This window comes from Sus scrofa, chromosome 9, assembly GCF_054392235.1.
Source record: "Sus scrofa isolate SSC_HxYL_T2T_F1_AM1 chromosome 9, Sscrofa_HxYL_maternal_Yorkshire_Landrace_v2.0, whole genome shotgun sequence".
Lineage (NCBI taxonomy): Eukaryota > Metazoa > Chordata > Mammalia > Artiodactyla > Suidae > Sus > Sus scrofa.
Genome location: NC_139391.1, coordinates 60,775,983 through 60,795,688, shown reverse-complemented (window position 1 = coordinate 60,795,688; position 19,706 = coordinate 60,775,983). Strand labels below are relative to the sequence as shown.

General features: G+C 57.9%; 1 protein-coding gene across 18 annotated transcripts in view; it reads left to right on the top strand.

Moving 5' to 3' along the window:
* The first annotated feature begins 275 nt into the window (after positions 1–275).
* Positions 276–19,706, top strand: part of IGSF9B (immunoglobulin superfamily member 9B) — a 42,910-nt gene continuing 23,479 nt past the window's right edge. For 10 of the 18 annotated variants that reach the window (XR_014815602.1, XR_014815601.1, XR_014815599.1 and 7 more), the window contains exons 1-7: positions 6,114–6,515; positions 9,496–9,693; positions 11,120–11,266; positions 16,526–16,677; positions 16,909–17,026; positions 18,193–18,334; positions 18,461–18,606. Coding sequence is in view for 13 of the 18 variants with exons in the window: in XM_084976660.1 (XP_084832786.1) it covers positions 6,251–6,515; positions 9,496–9,693; positions 11,120–11,266; positions 16,526–16,677; positions 16,909–17,026; positions 18,193–18,334; positions 18,461–18,606 (1,168 nt within the window). In the remaining 5 variants the exon portion in view is untranslated. Of the gene's footprint in view, positions 523–4,962; positions 5,313–6,113; positions 6,516–9,495; positions 9,694–11,119; positions 11,267–16,525; positions 16,678–16,908; positions 17,027–18,192; positions 18,335–18,460; positions 18,607–19,706 lie in introns of those variants that run through there. The other 8 variants (XR_014815603.1, XM_021063165.2, XM_021063167.2 and 5 more) reach the window with 2 other exon arrangements.

Sequence of the window (19,706 nt, the reverse complement as noted above, 5' to 3'; positions counted from 1 at the left end):
CCAGAAACTTGCCATGCAGCGGGAGCGGGGAGCCGAGGCGAGCGGAGACGCGGCAGCGCCTTCTCTCCGGCAATGCGCATGATTCTGCGGCTCTGGGCTCGCCACACGTCAACGCACCTTGAATGGGCTCGCCCCCCTCGCCGCGACGGGCAGAGATTGTGGCCAATAGGACTCCGGGATCACCGGGCGCGTCCAATGGGCGGGCGACAGGGGCGGGTCCGGGGCGGTGCGGCGGGGCTTCTCCGCGGCGCTGCCTGCGCTCCTCCCGGGCTCCAGTGCAGGTGCCGCTGCGCCGGGCGGGAGGCTGCGCGCCGAGCTGAGCTGAGACGCGGAGGGATGGGGAGCGGGCCGCCCGGGCTGCAGGAGCCGCAGGAGCCGCGGGAGCACCGACGCTGGGCGTAGGCGGCGCGGGGCACTTTGAGATAGGATGAGGCTCCTGGCTGGCGCGCGGTAGTACTATGATTTGGTATGTGGCCACTTTGATAGCAAGTGTGATCAGCGCCCGAGGTCTTGCGGCTCAAGGTGAGTTGAAGTGCAGCGTCCCTCCCCTGCGCCTCCCGGCGCTCTTGGCCGGGTCCTCCAGCCGAGCCCGCGCCTTCCCGCCGGGCGCGCTCCGGGCACCGCGGGGAGGGCGGGGGCCGCGGCCGCAGTCGCGGCAGGCGGAAAGGGCCTGAGCTCTGGCTGCCTGCGCTTGGGAGAGGACGCCTCGGGATCCGGTCCACTTCTCCACCTCTGGCCCCAGGGCTTCACAGCGGGTGCGGCGCCCGGTGTCCTTCGCGGGCGCAGCCGCCGCCTCGAGCGCAGGGGAGGCGGCGGCTTTCCTAACTCTGCCGCCTGGGAGTTTGCAGGTTCTCGGGCGGCTGCGGCACGCTGGAGCTCCGTGCAGCGCCGCGGCTCCGCAGGCTAGCCCGTACGGGGCCCGGCACCCGCGGCTCATGGTCCGGGCTCCCAGCTCCAGCTCTCGTTCCTCCGGATCACACATCTTGGTAGCTGGAGGTCGGATCCCTTCTCAGGGCGGGGGCGCACGGAGCCCCTAGAGAGGAGAAAGCTGGTTCTGCGCGGGGTCCCTCGGCCGGCTGCGAGGAGTTTCAGCCTTCGGCTGGCCCTGCCCGCGTCCCGCTCAGCCGCACCAGAGCATGGCCGGGCAAAAGTTCCCTGGGAGCGCGCCGCAGCCAGGCACAGCTGGCCGGGGGCGAGGGCAGCGGGGAGGGGGTTCCCTTTGCCGCGTCTGGGGAGGAAGGAGGTTTTTCTTTCTGTTTTTCCGGTCTGAGGTGGGGAAGAGGCGAGAGGGAAGCCAGCGAGTTGGGTGATGCGCGCGTGAGCGCGCGGGCTTTTGCTTTGGAGACAGCAAAGCGACCTGCTCCTCTCTATGTGGCACCCCGGCTCCCAGCCCTTGTATGGAAACAGCAGCGGAGCCTGGAGGTTCCAGGACTGTGAGCTCACAGTGCTCAGCGCATAGACAAGACCCAGCTGCTGTAAGGTTCCCAAGGCCGGAAGGGATGGCTTCCGGGGAGATCCGCCGGGTGGACCGCAGCAGGGAGAGACCCCGAGCCCCGCAGGTTGCTAGCGAAGAAGGGTCCTCTCCACACCTTGTTTGGGGGTTGTGTAGAGGGAGGGGAAGTGATTTGGGAAAGTTTTTGGAATGGAATAGATCTCCCTGCTATTGGGGAGGGGGGGTGGTGGTGGTGGTATGAGAACAGAAGCAGAGGAAGGCGACCAGTGATTTTGTTAAATGGTATGTGATCTGGATGGTTTTACAACTCCCCCTTTGTGAGGTGGGAAACTGAGGTCAGAGTGGCAGCAGGAGCTCGGGGAGTGGGGGTGGGTGTGAGGTGGGTCCAGTTGCTTTGAGAATCTTCTCCAGCCTCATCCTCCCCCTACCTCTATCCCCTTGTAGTCTTCCAATGCCCTCATCTTCCTCCCCTCCAGTTTTTGGTATGTTCCTGCTCTGGGACTGTGGCTGAGAGCACAGAAGGATGTGCTGGGATCTTTGAATAAAAAAGAGACACTGAAGGGAGGCCCTGGAATAGCCTCCAAAGCTGAGAGGTCAAAGGGAGGTGCGTGGACTTTTTGCAAGTGTAAGCATAGAATCCAGGAAAATAGGTTTCTATTACAGCAGCACACAAAACGGCCAGACAGAAGGAAGGACTTTCCAACATTGAAGGTTGTTGGGCTGGAAGCTTATGCTTTCTTTCTGCTATGGGGAGATCCTTCTGTCTGGGGTGGCTTGACATGAACCTCTGCCTGCCACCCCTAAGGGTCTTGGTGGTCTTTTTAGTCTTAAGGGGCTCTGTGTGGCGGTGAAGGACCTAGGCCTAGTCATGTGACCTGGACTCAAATCCTGGCTCTGCCACTTGCTGACCTGTGACCTTGGACACCTTCCCTAACTTCTGTAATTGTCATTTGCCTCATTGGGGGTTAAGAGGATGAGCCTGTAGGGTTTTTGTGGACATTAGTGCTATAAAGCAATGGAAAGCTACCTGTTCTGTAGTAAGTGCTTGGGAGATGTTGATGATGGTGTGGTTTCACTGTTTGGGGGCCTGGGGGTGGGGAGTCCAAGCCCTTCTCAGCTTCTTTCCCTTGGGCCATCCAGGGAATCCCACCCAGGGAATCGGGAGCTAGGAATGTCTTGGGGGAGCCAAGTTTGCTTTCACGGGCTGACCTTGCCCAGGGAGACATGGAGGACTGCTCAGAAATCCTTTGAAAGATCTGCAAACCTGGAGTTTCGTTGGTAGCCAGAGCCTTGTAGGAGGGATGAGGGGGCCTCAGAGCCAAGAAGCTCATCACACAGCCTCTGGAAGCGGGAGACAGGGCTTGTGTGGCAGCCACCTCTCAGAAGCATGGCCAGTGTTCAGATGCTGCTGTGTGAGGGCTCAGCTGTTCTCCGACTGGCAGAGGTGACTTCCGGGAGATTCCTGAGGGGCGGGACTTTGAGATGCCATCTTAGGGCTTGGCTGAGCAGGGGCTGCTCCAGCAGAGGGGTGAAAGGGCTGGGGCAGAGTGAGGGATGGGCTTTAATCACGTGTGTCGGGGGGGGCGTGGAGCGGTTGGGGGGGCTGTGCAGAAGAGCTGGGAAGATGGCAATTGGAGTCCCTCCATCCCAGACATCTATGAAACAAGCTTGTGGGGAGGACCCTGGGCCTTTACTTCCAAGGCTGCATCCTCCTGTTGACCACAAATTCTGCGCTTGGATTATTGCTGACTAGCATCCCCAAATAAAGTGGGGTTCTGACTCAGATCCTGCTGCTAGCTGGACCAGAGCCCTCTACTCTGCCTGGCCTTGACCCTTCCTCCTTCCCGTTGGCGGCAAAGATGGGAGGGATGGGTTTAGACTTGGAGGCTGCTAGTGAGACCCACAGGTGCCTCTCAGCTGAGCAGGACTTGGCTCAGGAAGTGGCCAAGTGGCATGTGCATGTCCCCAGCATGCGTGCTGGAGGCAGGGGTGTGTCTGGCTGTCTGCACTTGATCAGGACAAGCTAAGGAGGGAACTCGTGGGAAGAATCAGCTTTTAGCTGCTGGCCCCAAGCTCGACGTGTGCTGGACCTGGAGTTGCCTGGTCCCAGGGCCTGAGACAGAAAGCCGGGGTCTTGTTACCCAAGGGGCAGAGGCTACTTTCTTGGGAGATGCTGAAAGCCAGCATCTCTCTGACTGCCCTCTGTCCTGACTCCTGGCCCTGTACCCTCTGTCACAGCCTCGCTGTGCCGAGGGAGTAAGAGCAAGACCTGGGCTCCCAAGGGGGCAAGGAAGGCCTAAGATGGACAAACTCTTTTCTCCGTGAAGGGCTCCCTCTCCCCCTGCACATCCTGTGGTGCCTCAGGCTGGCCAAGGGTCCCTGGGAGCAGCTCCTGCTCTCTGTGCCCTTGGTTGGGTAAAGTAGCCTGGATGGAGAGTGGATCTGAATTGTGGAAAGAGCTGTCTTTGGTGCGAGCTCCTGGAGGTGCCTGCACATGCCTGAGAGAGCGTGTGTGTGTGTGTGTGTGTGTGTGTGTGTGTGTGTGTGTGTGTGTGTGTTTGCATGCCTCTAAGTACAGCTATGTGTTTGTGTGTGCATGTGAATACAGTGACAGGGGATCCAGAGTCTCCAGTTAGGAGGTGGGGTGTCACTGCCCTCCCAGTGTGGGTGCCATGGGTGGCACTAAGACTAGGCTTGCAGCAGACGCCTGGATCTCCCCATCCCCCCACTCTATACCTGAAACAGGGCAGCCCAGATGCTCCCAAAGTTGGAGGCTCAGCCCAGGGGCTCGGAAGGATGCCTGTGTCCCCAAGAGAAGCTACAGTGGGGAACACACACAGGCAGAACCCAGGGACAGGAGGAGGGTCTGTCTTGCTAAGGTGGGCTCTGGCCTCAGCTGCCCTGTACCCCAGACTCCCAAGTGGAGAAGGGGCTGGGTCCCTGGGGACGTGGGAGAGGGTGCTGGGGTACAGAGGCAGCATGGAGCCTGGCCTGCCGGGGCACTGCCCAGGGGGGCAAGCCCAGCCTGCCCGAGGCAGCTGACCTATTTTTCTTAGGAATCTTCCTGCTTTTCTGTTCTCTCTTGCGTGAATAAGCAGGAGACTGGTGAGCAGAGACAGGGCCTTTGTAAGGGTTTTGGAAAATAGTTCCTTGTGGGCCAGGCCTTTGAGTGAGGTCCCAGCCAGCCTGTTTGTCCTCCTGAGAAGAGAAGGGACTGGATGGTACCCTCAGGCTGTCTGTCTATCCTGCTTCTACCCCAGAGCTCCCTCCTGGTCACAGGCCCCGACACGGCTCATTGTGTAAGCTGAGCCTCTTGTCAGTCCTCCTTTTCTGGCTTCTTGGAGTAGGGAGCACTGATCCTTTACCATGAGTAAACATGGCTTCGGTCCCCGCCCCCCCTTACTTCTGCCCACCTGGCACATTATGCCAGGGTCCTCCCCTGGCTTTTGTGCACTTGGACCAGGCCTGCGTCCAGGTGGTGGGCAGGGTGGGTGTGGCTAGGCCTTTCTGCAGAGGAGGTGCTGAAGGAGCAGAGCCGGGTTGAATTACTGACTGCTTCCTGCCAGTGGCTCCTAGGGAAAGGGCTCGTGGAAATACAATCTAGCTGAGAGCAAATTAAGGTTGCTAATGGTGTAGCTGCTGCTCCGGGCTGGGCTGCAGGGTGGGAGCATTAGGGAGGAGAGGTGTCCACGGAGGAGGAGCCTGCTGTTCCTGCCCTTCCCCTGTGCCTTGTTAGAACCAGAAGTTTCCTGGCCAGGGCTGGTCTGGGCTCCCCTGACCTCTGACTTCTGTCCTGAGAGGTCTGATGGGGCAACGGGGCCCAAGGGCTATGAGGACACGGATGGTGAGACCGCAGAAGGTAGGGACTTCCCGAGGGCCAGTCTATGCTGGGTGTGGGGATCCTGGCTGGAGGCAGATTGTCCAGGTGACTTCTGGCCCACCTGCCTTCTGGAAAGGACAACTGAGATGTGACCTGACGTGGACACGGCTGTTTCTCCATCTTACACTTGGCTCTGGGTGGTATGGAACCTGTCTCTGCTTTCCTCTTGTAAGCCTCTGGGGCTGCACCTCAGGGGGTGGGGGTGGGGTTCCATGGGAGTCCCATCGCAGGCTTCCTGGAATTCCCTGGAACCCCCTGGCTTGTCAGGGAGAGCGATTGGGGGACTATTGGGGGCTGTGCCTTTTTTGGGCTCAGCAGGGATTATTTTTAGGCTGGCAGATGGAGGTGGCGGTGGCTGTCGCTGGTATTATTAGACAACAGGCCTGTGGTTTGGGAGTCTGGTGCCCAGAGGGGGAGGGGGGTGAAAGGAGGAGGAGGAGGAGGAAGTAGCTCCCGAGGACTGGTACTCACCTTGGTGGAGGTGGGTGCTCACCGTGGTCTCTCCTGATCACAGCCTCCCCCAGACCCAGCCAGAGCTCCTGGGTCTCTGGCGGAATGGGCTCAGTCCAGTGCCAGCCAGAGCCAGCCACCTGCCTTCTGTGACAGGCCCACCCAGTCGTCTGTCTGTGATCCAGAGCTGCAGAGGTCTGACTGTCAGAACTGTCCAGAGTTTGCAGTGGGGGAGGGGCTGGCCTCTGGCTCTGCGAGGAAAGGGGAGGCACCGCTTCTTGGGTCAGTGCAGGGCCTGTGGTGGGCAGGATGGTGCGAGTGATTACGGGCAAAGGGGAGACACCATAGCTGCCACCTGCTCCCACCGGCTGCCTGGGTGGCTGGCCCAGCTCCGGGCTGGGGGCAGTTGGCTCACTCGTGAAATGGAGATGGTACTACTTCTGGCAGGTGGGCGCTGTGGGTGTTAAATGAAACTGGTGTCACAGCCCAGCACAGAGCTGGTGTGGCGCAAGGACCCAGAGGAAGTGGGGTTTGCCTGGCGCTGGCGCTCTCCCTGCCTGGTTCCCAGACCTCTGCTGTCCCCTTCTCCCCCAGGCCTGCCAGGGTGGGTGAGCTCCAGCTTGGGAGCGTCTGAGTGGCCGGGCCCTGGATGCCTCGTGGTCCTGTGCTCACAGGGGATCCAATGGCAGCCCTGGGTTCCTGCTGGGGACCACCTGGCCCAGAGGGCAGGAGGTTTGTATCCTGGGGCTTTCTGAAAGGTCAGCCAGACCACAGGGTACCTTGTCCTCCTTTGCCCTCCTGCTCTGTCTCCCTATCAGAGCCCCAAGATGCAGGTGTGCTCTGCTCCTTCTCTGAATCCAGGACACCTCCCACCCCCTGTGGTGCTCACCCTGCAGATGCCAGTATCCTTAGGAACTTCTGTGGTGGGGAGGAGTCTGGGTCTCCCCTCCTGCAGCCCTCCACATCTCAGGCCCAGTTGGCTGGGGAGGAGCCTACTCCTCCCTGGGCCCTGGGACCACCTCTCTGTCTCCTCCTGGTTTGGGGTCCTTGGAAGGCTATGTGTCTATGTCCCAGGCTGTCCTCTGTCCCTTGGGCTCTCTGTCTTTTTCTTTGGGCCTGGGGACTGGGCTCCGCTTCTGTCTGTTGGCACCATGTCCATTCCTGTCTGCTTTCTTGCCCCTGGAATCTCCTTCCCTCCTTGATGTGGGTTCGTGTCCCCCTAGGCTCGAGGCCACCGCTCCCCTCCATCAAGCCCCTCTTCCCTCTTGGCTGCCAGCCTATTTACTTTTTTTTTTTTTTTTTTTTTTTTTTTTTTTTTTTTTTTTTTTGCAGTGAGCTTTTCTGGAGAAAGTGTTTTATTAGACAGACTTTGGCTCAGAAAGGCTTAGGCTGAGGGGGCAGCGCTTGTGGGTGATGGAGTGAGCACTCGCTGTGTGTGTTGAGGGGGGCGAGGAGATGAGGAAAGATGATAAATATTTTAGGATTCGGAAAGCCAGGAGGGCTGGCCCGAATACAAGGGGGCTGCAGCAGGGCCGCCCACCCCCGCCTGCTTCCTGGAATCCCTTTTTGCTTCGCTCTCTTCTCATCCCACTGGGTCCTCTCCCCAGCTGCTCGTCCCTGGTGGGAGAGGGCAGAGGTCTGGGTGGGCCTTGGGTGGGTGCTCAGCCCTGAGCCCAGGAAGGGGGCAGCCAGCTGTGGGAGCCATGTCAGACCCACTGCCTGGGCCTTGTCCCTCAGAGCCCCCCGCCTGCAGCTGAGCCTCCGGAGCCTCTGTGAGAGATGGATGAGCGCCCCTTTGTTCCCCCACCCCAACCCCCGCCCCTGTTCCTTGAACTGGGCCTGGTGACTGGCCCTGGGAGGACCCCCCCCCCACTCCTGTCTCTCCACTTTTCTTCTCCTCCAGAGTCTACGCACTCATCTGTGCATGCACACACGTACACACACGCACATCCATATGCACACACGACCTCTGGCCAGGAGCTGCACATGCACACATGCACATTCGTGCACACACGCTCCTCTCTCTGCTCATTGTGGTGGCCTGCTCCTTGCCCATTTCCCCTGGGTCCAGGAGGAGCAGCCTTTGGGTGCTGAGGCTCAACCCTATCTGGTGGTGCCCCCCCACCCGGGAGGGGCAGTGGGGGAGGTGCCCGCTGTGCTTTTCCTGTGGGGCTGGGATTCAGACTTAGTCTGCAGCTGGGCTGGGAGGGTTGGGAATCCTGCTGGGGCCTCAGGCAGGTGAGGGCAACACTCTGCTCTGCTCCAAAAATACTCTGTGATCTTAGCTCTTTCTCTAGAAAACAGTGATGTCACCGGTAGCCAATCAGCTTCTGGAAGGGTTGCCTCCTCCCTCTTCCGCAATTTGCAGAAGGAGCTGGAGCGGGAGAGAAGGAGAGACACAGAGAGATACAGACACGGAGAGACAAGGCAGAACACGCAGGCATGCAGAGCAAAACCCCTTCCCTGCACAGGCGAACAGACACCCCCCTCCCTTCCCCAGCACAGCCCCCAAAGGCACACGCGCTGATAGATGACAGGAAGACAGTCACCCACTAGAGGGGGAGCTAGAGAGAGAGATAGAGACACAGAGACTTGAAGAGAGACAAGACATGGAGGAGGAGCCAGAGATAGAGACAGAGACAGACATAGAAGGGACAGGAGAGACAGAGAGACAGAGAGAGAGCGAGAGAGGCAGAGATAGACAGAGAGATGGAGAGACAGACAGAGACAGACACACAGAGAGAGACAGAGGGAGACAGAGACAGACAGAGCTCCAGAGCTCCAGAGGCATGAAGGAGACGGATGAGAGCAGCCCAGCGGGAGCCCACAGGGGTGAGAGGTGTGGTCAGAGTCAGACCCAGAGGCATTGGACTGACAGAGTACTGGGGCTGCTCTCCTGGGCATCCTCCTTTGTTGTTCCTGTGCTGTCTGGAAGGCCCACCCCCCCACCAAGGACACGGGAGGGTGGGGTCTGGTGGGTTGTGTGCCTACAGCAGGGGGGCCTCCTGGCTGCAGGCCCCTTAGGGGTCTAGGAGCAGCCACCAGGAGGCGGAGGTGGTGCCTGGGTGAGCCTCTTCTCTCTGGCGGGGGATGGAGGTGGTCCCTTCCAGGAGAATGGCTATGTCCCCATCCAGCTCGGTGCTTTGTCTTCTGCCAGAGGTGGGGGTGTTCCCCTTAGTTGGCTGAGGTTGGCAGCCGCAGGGTCCCCGTCCCGAGTCCCAGCATCCTGCTGTCCTGCGGTGATGCCTGGGACTTCTCAGCCTGATAGGCTTGGGGCTTGGAAACTGGGGACCCCTCCCGATGCCCTCTGTGTGGCAGGCGCCGGGGAGGAGGGGCAGCGAGGCCAGCTCAGGCCTTAGGGCTTTTCCTCTGCTGGTGTCCCGAGCAGCCTCTGCTCAGCTTGCTTAGGGATTCCCGGTTCCTTCCTGCGTGGAGTACACTTGTGCTTGAAAGGCAGGCTGAGTGGGGGTGGGGCACAGGAGGGCGGCCAGCTCTGTGCTCCTACCAGGCTCTGCTGCTGTAGGAGGATGTCCCACGTTTACGCTCAGCTGCAGCGCCAGGGCCAAGGCCCCTCTACCCCCTCAGTGGCACGCTCCTCAGACTTGGCTGGTGTCATGGAGCAGGGGAGGGCACCATCGGGCTCCACTCCCTGGGGTTGGGAGGGGAGGGGGCAGCCTTGGGCAGGATCTCCTGTCATCATCTTTTCCGCCAGGCGCCCACGGCCTGCGAGAGGAGCCCGAGTTTGTGACGGCGAGGGCCGGCGAGGGCGTGGTCCTGCGATGCGACGTGGTCCACCCAGTGACAGGGCAGCCCCCGCCCTACGTCGTGGAGTGGTTCAAGTTCGGGGTGCCCATCCCCATCTTCATCAAGTTTGGCTACTACCCGCCCCACGTGGACCCTGAGTATGCAGGTAAGGGCTGCCCCCACACCTCCCGCTGGGCTCTGCCTGTCCTCCCATCCTCTGTACCCTGGTAGGTGTGAATTAAGTGTTGGGGGTGGACAGAGCCTCCCCAGCAGCACCGCTGAGGCTGGAGGACGAGAAGGGAGGCCCAGGAGCCCATCACCCTGTCGGAGAGGAGGCTGGCGGGAGGAAGAAGCTGAGTCAGAGCCGCCACCGGCAGCCCAGCCGCCGCAGGGTTTGCTCTGTCTGGCTTCGCCCACCCCCTCTCCCTGCCTCTGAAGTCAGGGCCTCTCATCCCGTCTGTCCCCGAGTGTGAGGAAGTGTCTGGGCGCCGCTCTGCCTCCTCTGCCTCTCCGGCCTCCCTGCTACTGTATTGCTCTGCAATTACTCCTGCCAGCGGTGGCCTCACTGAGTCACTGCCAGGGCCTGCCCTCCAGGGAGGAGGGCGTGGGGCGGTGCGCATGGGGGTGTGTGCGGGGTGTGTGCATTGTGCAGGAGTGTGTGTGCACGCGTGTGCGTGTGTCAGGGTTTAAAGGAAGAGAGGAAGCTGAACTGCTTTTATCTTTACTTCTGGCATCTGAGGCCTGGATTGCATTTTTCTCAGCTTCTGTGTCTCTCTGTCCCTCTGCCTCTTGTGGCTGTGTCTCTTTGGCTGGGGTTGGTTGAGACTGTCTGGCTTGTAGGCAGATTGCCATTGTCCAGGAGACAAGCAGGAAAGCAGAGGAGGCGACGTTAGGGCAATGGGTGGGCCCAGTGGAGGGAAGATGCCAAGAGCAGCTCTGGGGATGGGAACCCCCTTCTGCTCTGCTTCTGCTTTCAGATGGGAAGGGGATGAAGTTATGGAGGGCAGCCCGGGGTCCTTGCTCTGCCTGCCAGCTGGCTCCTCATTCTTGGGTATAGGTCCTGTGGCCGTAGCTGGAGGCCTGGGTGCTGCTGGATGAACCTCTACTCTGGACCTGGCAGCAAGACTGGGGGGCAGGGAGATGCCAGCATCCTGGTCCCCAGCTGCCTTTCCTCTACCCACTGTGGGGAGGCCAGACAGACAGGGTGCTGGGCATGGCAGCCATGGGGACCAGCTGGGGCAGGGGGTTACTCAGCCTGCATGGGGTTGCCTGGGACTGCCCAGGGTTTGCCCCCTGCCCCCCAATCCCCTCCTGTGCTCTCTCTCAGGCCCCTCCCCCCAGCTCTCTATCCTCCTGCCTTCCTGTTGCCCTGAGAGATCTCCAAAAGGAACTGAGGCTTTTCTCCGTGTAGCTGGTGGGGCAGCAAGGCTGCAGGCTGGGAGGGGACGGCAGCTCCGGGCTGAGGCTCTCTGCCTCTCCTTCACTGCTGAAGGTGGAGCTGCTGCTGCTCTGGGGCCCAGCCACGAAGTGGCCTGGGGTTATTGTGGGCACAGCTGTCCCTCGCCCTGAGCAGCCTTGTCCCCTCTCTACAGGCCGGGCGAGCCTCCACGACAAAGCTTCCCTGCGGCTGGAGCAGGTGCGTGCTGAGGACCAGGGCTGGTACGAGTGCAAGGTGCTCCTGCTGGACCAGCAGTACGACACCTTCCACAACGGCAGCTGGGTGCACCTCACCATTCACGGTATGTGTGCCTCCTCCCAGGGCCTGCTCTGGGGGTGCCCATCAGATACGAGCTCTGCTTCTCAGGCCCCCCCACTTGTCCCTTGCAGCCTCTGGAGTCAGTGTGTGTCAAGGTCGAGCAGCTCCGGGGCACAAGGGGGTTTTCCCTGAGCCCCTTGGAGGGAAGTAGGAACCTGGTTCTGGAAACCAGGAGGGTTGAGGCTTTGCAGGGTGGAGTTGGGAGTGGCTGGTGTATTTCCTAGCCTCAGGGAGACCTTCTCTCAGGGGTCCCTGGGTGTCCCACTGCTACGTGTTCCTTTTACATTAATACTTGGGTCCCTTGTTAAGTGTGTTTACTTGAGTAACCTGTCAGGTGCCAGGCTGTGCACTGGGTGATGGGAAACCACAGAGAGCAAACCCAGAAGCCAGAGAGGGTTCCTGCTGCTGTTGCGTTTGCTGTTGATAAAACCTCAGAGTCCTGCGAAGAGTAACCCTTGAGGTGCTGAGGCAAAGTGCCTTGTGCTGTGTGTCAGTGCTTTGCAAGCATCTGGGGGGCCCGTTGTGGGGCCCTAGTGGATCTGCTGAGCTCCTGGCGTTGGCCTGAGCTGGGCCTTGGAGTCTCCTGAGATGAAGGGTCCCCTGTGCCTCTGGGAGCCTTCATTTGGGAGGGGACATTCTGGAGGAGCCAGGGGATGCTGGGACGCAGAGAAAATTGAAGGAGAAGTGCTGGGAGGGGAGCAGGGTTTTTTGCTTTGCTTTGTTTTTCTGACTAGACTCTATATTCATTTTATGACACAATGTGTTCAGCCCCCACAGGCTGCTGTGCTGTTTGTGCTGTGCTGTGCATGTTTTGTTTGTTTGTTAGTCATATTTGTTTATGTGCATGTTTATGCTGCGCTGGTTATAGAGGCTTCAACAACATGGGTGCTTCGGACGTGCCCCACACAGCTTGGGTCCTTCCGGGTGTGATTAATGTCTGTGACCCCAGATCCTAAGTCGGGAGAGAGGAATTGGTGGTGTCCTGGCTCGCAGGCTTCTCTGAGAAATCGATGGGCCTTGAAGGACAGCTCTGGTGGGGCCATGAAAAGCCATCTGGGATCCTGGAAGAACAGGAGGTTTGGCCAGAGCACTGGCCTCTGGGAAATGCGGACTTAGGGATGGTGGCCTTGGGTTGGGTCCAGGCTGTCTGACCCACTGGATGTAGGCGGCTCCTTTTTGTCAGTCCCACGAGACCGATGGGAGGCTTATTTTAAATCTTGGGTGGGCTGTCCCCACCACTCGCAAGCTTTTGAGTCACCTCCTTCTGATGCCAGCTGTTGTGTGTGCCGGGAATGAAAACTCATCGTAATATTAGCCCAAGCAAAACATAATTAGGAAGGTAAATCTGCTGCCGAGAGCGTCACTGACTGAGCGCCGAGCCAAGAGTCCCCCACGCTGCTTGCTTTCTCGTGCCCTTTCCCGAGCTGGGCTGCCGTCTCCTGCAGCCCCTCCTCCTTCCCTGTCATCCCTGCCCATGTCCGGTGCAGCGCAGACACTCTGAGATGATAGGGACGTGGAGCTGCGCTAGGAACCATGTGTCCTGTTTGAGTGGGAGTCCACCGTTGGGAATTCCTCGCTACTGGAATGGACCAGCTTGGAGCGCGATCCAATGGAACTCAGTTTATTTTGTGAACCCGCCTCGTAGGCTGTCCGTCACCTCTCAGAGCTTCACTTTTCTGCTTCCAAAAACAGTGCCTGTTTGCAGGGCTCTTGTGAAGATTATGGGAGAATACGTCTGGCACTGCGTCTGGAAGGTTGGCTGCATGGGGTCACTGTGTATAGGATGCTGGCCAGCCTCTTCCTCCAGAGAGAAGTTGGAACCTGGTGGTGGTGCCATAGCAGGGCTGCAGAAGTGCAAGAGGGGTCTCAGGCTGGCAGAGGCAGCTGGTGGTGCTGGGAAGGCCCTTGAAAGCTATTCATTATCATCCATTCAACATATATCCCCAAAGTCCAGTTGGTGGTAGGCTCTGGGGACACAGCAGTGGGTGTAGGGGGAGTCGGGGAGGTGCAGAGGCAGGAGGCAGGAAGGATGTGGCAGAGTGGAGGGAACAGCATGCCTGGGGGGCTGGAGGAAGGAGACCTGCGCTTTCAGGGATTAGAAGGCTATTGGGATGGAAAATCAGGCTTTAGCCTTGGGCTCATGGATGGATACTCTCCACCCTCCCACCCCCACCTCCACCCCATCCTCCCACGTTCTAGGTTATTTCCAGTGAAAATGTTTTCTTTATTGAAGGAAGAGTCTTGAGTACCAACATTCCGATGCTTCCAAACTAGAACATTTAATGTCATGAATTTCTGACTAGTATCACCTTTGGAAAATGAAAGGCCAGAGAAAAATTAGAATTACAGATCGTCTCATGCTCCTTCTGTGCTTTCTTGAAGGCCAGTTGGGTAGAAATAAACCCGATTATTTCTTTATTGCACATAAAATACCTGAAAAGTCCAGGTCTAATCATGCTTTGGGTTGGTGAATGACTTGGAGGAGAGGCCAGCCTATTTCTAACCTGCACGATTAATTATAGGGCACTTGTAAAACAGAATTAAGCCTGGAAATGCAGCTGGCAAGCTCGCACCTAATCCAGTAAATAATCGGGAGTCAAACCATTATTTTCCTGAAAACTCGAAATTGTTCAAAGTGCTTTCCTGATTAGCACCTAAATAATAAAGTAATTATATAATTAGTAATTAATTTGTCACTCCAGGACATACTTTAACGTATTATCTTTTCTTTAAGCATGACACGGAGGTAACAGAGGCCGTGGCTGTAAGCTGTATTTCATAGGCAGGCTGAGTACGGAGCTCTGCAGGATGAAGGTGCGGGCTGGGGCAGGAGGGGGGCCTGGACCTGATGCCAGTTCCCTTTGCAAGGATTTGGAATGAGTTTTAGATTAGATTAGACATGGGTGAGGGTTGACTTTCTTGAGGTTGTGTGTCAAGTGCAGAGGAGATGGCTTCTTAATCACTCAGAACCTACTCCTGGTGCCCCCTTCCTGGCTCACCTGTGCTGGGGGTTTGAGAGGCTGTCACAGATGCTTATCTTAGTCTTGTGCTCGGTTTTATGTTTTTGTTGGTCTGGTGTGTGTGTGTATGTGTATGTAAGTACATGTGTGTATGCTTATATCCTTGTGTATGTGTGCATGCGTATGTATGCACGTACATGTGTGTTTATGTGCATGTACATTTGTGTGTATGCTTATGTATGTGTGTATATGCTGGTATGCACATGTATGTGTGCATGCCTTTATATGCTTGTGTGTATGTGCATAGGTGTGTGTTCATATGCATGTGTGTATGTGTATATGTGTGTGTGTGTATGCATTGTGTTCATGTGTATATGCACGTATCTGTATATATGCCTGTATGCACGTATATGTGTGCATGTATGTGTGTATGCCTTTATGTGCTTGTATGTGTATGTGCATATGTGTTTGTATGCTTATGTGTATATGTATGTATATGTGTGTGTGTACACATGAATTGTATACATGCGTATATGTGTGTATATGCACGTGTCTGTGTATATATGGTTGTATGCATGTGTATGTGTGCATGTATATGTGTATGCCTTTATATGCTTGTATGTGTGTATGTGCATATGTGTGTTTGTATGCATATGTGTACATATGTATATATGCATTGTATACACGTGTATATGCATGTGCATGTGTATGTATATGCGTGGGGGTGTATGTTTGTGTGTGGGTGTATATGCTTGTGTATATGTGTATATGAATATGTGTGCCTGCATATGCCTCATTCATTGCCTTCATCCGTCTGCTCAGCAGTTGTTTGTTGAGCCTCTAGTACATGTCAGGAACTGTGCTGAAAGCTGGGTACATGCTGGGATTCACAGATCTCTGCTCCCAGGAGACCCAGTGATAAGTGCTTTGAACGGTCCAAGGGGACAGGAATGCAAGTGCCTTCTTGGTCTGGCTGAGCAGGTGAGGCAGAGGTGGCATTTAAGCAAAGACATACAGGAAGTGAAAGGGTGACAGCTGGGGACAGCCCTGGGAGGGGAGGACCTGGCAAGTGCAAAGGTCCCAGGAATGGAAGTTCTTGGTCCCTTTGAGGAGGACAAGAAGGCTGGTCTGGGAGCAGAGTTGAGGGATGTGTGATGGGGGGTGAGGAGGGCTCAAAGCTGTGGCATCTGCTGGGTCTGGAGTGGGCTGTCTCAGAGGAGACCCCTCCCACAGCTTCTCCTTAGGGCCTCCTTAAGCCCTGGGCAGCTGACAGTGATAAGAATAATGGCAAAATGACCACATTTTAACGTTTTAACATTTTGTAAGCTCCCTTCACAGACTTTATCTTGTTTATTCCTCCCATCAAGCTGCAGGGTGGGGAATTAGGTAGATCCCGGAGAGGCCGAGCAACTTGTCCAGGTTACACAGCAAGAGGCAGACTGGACTTGAACTCTGAGCTACTGGTGCCTAAGATGAGGTCAGAAGTCCCACCTGCCCAGTGTTGTGGACCCTCAGGCTGGTATCTAGCAGTGTCTATATGCTCCGCCCCCCCCCTTCAGAAAACCCCAGAATGATCGTGCACAGGGTTAGGGTTGACCAGGTGACTTCTACAAGCAGCTCAGAAAAACAGGACTGAGTGTTAAAAATTGAGTATTCAAATAGGATGGGATTTTAGTCAAAGCCTCAAATGCAGGTGCTGGGGAACAGTCTGGCACAATCATAGTAGACTTTGGAAGGGAGCAACCCCCCAGAGTGGGCTATCTGCATCGCCCCTGGAAGCCAGCTAGGGAGGAAGGTAGGTGATTTTCTCTGCAGAGTCTGGGCAATTCCATGTCACCTGGCCTGTGACGCGAGTTGGCCCTGATGGGACTCAGGTGGCGAATGTCCCAGAAGTGGGCACCTGGCTAGGCTGGGGTTATGGAAGGAGGGTGTCTGGATGACTGACTGTGGGTGAAGGACTGTGGTTGATGGGCTGTCTATGGCGCGAGTGGCAGGTGAGCCCTGGAAGGGCCTTGAGGAAGCGGTCTTGTTTATCGCTGATCCCTGGTCTGAGCCTGATGGCCTCCCTGCAGGTGCTGGCCAAACAGTATTTTATGGGAATTAGGTGGTTGCTGTGGGGAAAATTTAGAATGTGACCCAGCAAGACTGTCCAGGTCGCCCTCCTGCAGGTGGGCAGGCAGAGCTTGTCACCTGTGTCCACCTCTCACTTTCCAGTGGGTACTGGACTCTCAGGGCAGCCAGCTGATCCCCCCACCTCTTCTGGCACCTTGGGTCTCTTGCAGCTCCTCCCACCTTCACAGAAACACCCCCCCAGTACATCGAGGCCAAGGAGGGTGGCAGTGTTACCATGACCTGCACGGCTTTTGGGAACCCCAAGCCCATTGTCACCTGGCTCAAGGAAGGGACGCTCCTGGGTGCTAGTGGCAAGTACCAGGTGAGTGTGGGTCTGCTGCCGGCTGCTGCACGCACTCCTTGCCCTCTGCCTCCTACTCCACGTGACCAGCTGGCGGAGGCACGGGGAGAGGGGACGCAGACTTCAGGGGACTGGCTGGCACCTGAGTTGTGGGAGGAAGATGCCTGTCTCCGTGTCCCCGGCCACCTCCACCTGGGATGGCTCTGGTGGGCCCAGGGATGGGTGCTGAGCCCTGTCTCGGGCTGGCCCTAGGTTAGTGACGGCAGCTTGACGGTGACATCAGTCAGTCGGGAGGACAGAGGTGCCTACACCTGTCGTGCATACAGCATCCAGGGGGAGGCCGTTCATACCACCCACCTGCTCGTCCAAGGTGAGAGTGATTTCTTTGGCCTTCTCATGCCCTGGGCCTTTTGCAGGAGTTCTGGTCCCATAGAGCTTGGGGGGGTTTTCACAGGGCATGGGGGACACAGGTGGGGGTGAGCAGCAAGCTGGGCGGGAGCTCCTCCGCATGACCGTGGCCCTCCCATGGGGTGGTGGGAGGTACCACACTGAATGAGTTTCCCATTTCTCTCAATGTCCAGATGGTGCCCTGCCAGGCTCCACCTTCCCCAGGGGAGAGCCCTCCCCTCGGGTCTCTGTCCTCTAGTGATGGCATCTTTACCATAAGTAAAGACAGGAATTCAGTCCAAACCCCAGAGGTTTCCATAACACAAAGGGCATTTGGCAGGGCTGGTGTCTGCAGGGTTAGCACCTGAGATGCCTGTCTGCCCTGCTCGGGGCCCCAGATGCTCCCCAGTAGGGGTGGCATCCACCCACACTCCCCACCTCCCACCGCCACCTGCTGGAGGAAGAGGGTTGGTAGTGTCTGTGCTGCATTGCTCACCCCACTCCAGGAGAGCTGCCCTCTCTCCATGAGGGCAGGCGGCAGCTGTGGCCTCTCTGGTAAGCCAGCACCAGGTCTGTTGGAACGACACCCCCTTCCTCTGCTTCTCTTGCCCCCTCCCCAGCTGCCCTCTCCACCTCTGGCAGGTCCACACACAGCCTCTTACTCCTCCAGAGGCAAGACTATTCCCTGCTCTGGATCAAAAGAGTGGCCTTTCTCCTTCCTGCATGTGTGCTGCTCGGGGCTCAGCTGCAGAGAAGGATGGGCAGGGAGAGCTCTGTGTGCGTGTGTGTGTGTGTGTGTGTGTGTGTGTGTGTGTTGTGTGAGGAGGGCTTGGGTGCCTGCCTGGGGAGCCAGAGTTGACAAAGGGGCTGTGCATGGGGCAGGCACCTGCAGCAGGCTGAGGGTGCGTGGCCACACCCCTGGACCCCTCGCATCCCTGGGACCTGCAGGAAGAGTAAGAACCTGAGCACAAGCAGTAGCTGGGGCATCTTCATGGTGACTGCCCAGTTGTGCTGCCAGCTCCTGGACCAGTACCGTCCCTGCTGTCCTTCCCAGAGCTCGGGGTGCCCCTTCCTGAGGCTCAGCCTCCTGGGAGCCTGGTATTGTCCCCCCTACACCAGGTGAGGTCATGTTTGTTCCTGTCCCCCCAGGGCCACCCTTCATCGTCTCGCCTCCTGAGAACATCACTGTCAACATATCACAGGATGCTCTGCTCACCTGCCGGGCGGAGGCCTATCCTGGCAACCTCACCTACACCTGGTACTGGCAGGATGAGAACGTCTACTTCCAGAAGTGAGTGCCCATCCTGAGCTGGCGGGTCCGGGCCCCTCCTCGCCCATCCCGTGGGGGAGACCCACTGGCACGGTGCCCTGGTGCCTCACGGAAGACCCTCTCCTCCTCCGCCCCATGTCCCTGCAGCGACCTGAAGCTGAGGGTGCGGATTCTGATTGACGGGACCCTGATCATCTTCCGGGTGAAGCCGGAGGACGCGGGGAAGTACACCTGCGTCCCGAGCAACAGCCTGGGGCGCTCCCCCTCGGCCTCAGCATACCTGACCGTGCAGTGTGAGTTGGGGCGAGGCTCAGGCCAGACTGGGGCCCAGAGGGTGGCAGAGATCCCACACCACTGAGGGGGTGTGGGCACAGCTCAGGAGGTGGCCTGACCCAGGCTGGTCCACGAGGTGAATTGAGCCCCCCGCTGGACGTCTTCTCAGAACTGAATGTCTGCCTGTGTCCACTATCTGCTCCATCCAGGTGTTCAGGCTGGCTTAGGGACAGGCGGGCCTTCTGGATGCCTGACCTTGTGCTGAGTGTGGCCAGCACTGTCTGCACCTGAACGAGGTGCATTTTTATCAGTACCTGGGGGCGTGTACACCTGGGTGAGCTCTCCCGCCAGCTCTCCGAGTCCACACGCAGGGGACAGACCTTCTTCTGGGGTGGCTGACCCACTTCTGCCAGGACCTGGCCCCCTTGTGCTTCCTGGCCGCACCTCTCCAGGGCTGCCCAAGGCCCGAAGGGGGAGCTGCTCTCGGGCTTTTGTGCAGCAGTCGCTCAGCTTGCTAATCTCGAGTGCCTCTGCGGAGTCAGGGCTGTCCCACTCCTGGCAGGCAGAGGCTGCAGGAGAGATGATCAGTAATGAGGGCTAATCTCTCCCTCTTGATTTGCCGATGGCTCCGTCACTCAGGCAACAGAGGCCCCCCTTGATGTGGTAGGTGACAGGCTCTCCATCACATGAGGGCTGGTGTGGGAGAGCCACGCTCCCCCACAGCATGGATGGGCAGGCGAGAGTGTGACAGTATGGAGAGGGTGGGCTGAGGACGTTAGTGGAGCACAGGTGTGGCGGAGGGGCCAGCTGACTGTGACCTTGTGTCCTCACACAGTGATGTTGCTGGTAGGGACAGAGGCAGCCTCTCTTCCATGGCCACAGCTGAGGAGGGCTTTCAGCTGCTCTCTCTCTCTCTCTTATTTATTTATTTATTTTTGTCTTTTTTGTCCTTTAGGGCCGCACCCGAGGCATATGGAGGTTCCTGGGCTAGGGGGTCCAATCGGAGCTACAGCCGCCTGCCTATGCCATAGCCACAGCAGTGTGGGATCTAAGCCGTGTCTGCGACCTATACCACACTGAGAGAAGCCAGATCCTTAACCTACTGAGAGAGGCCAGGGAT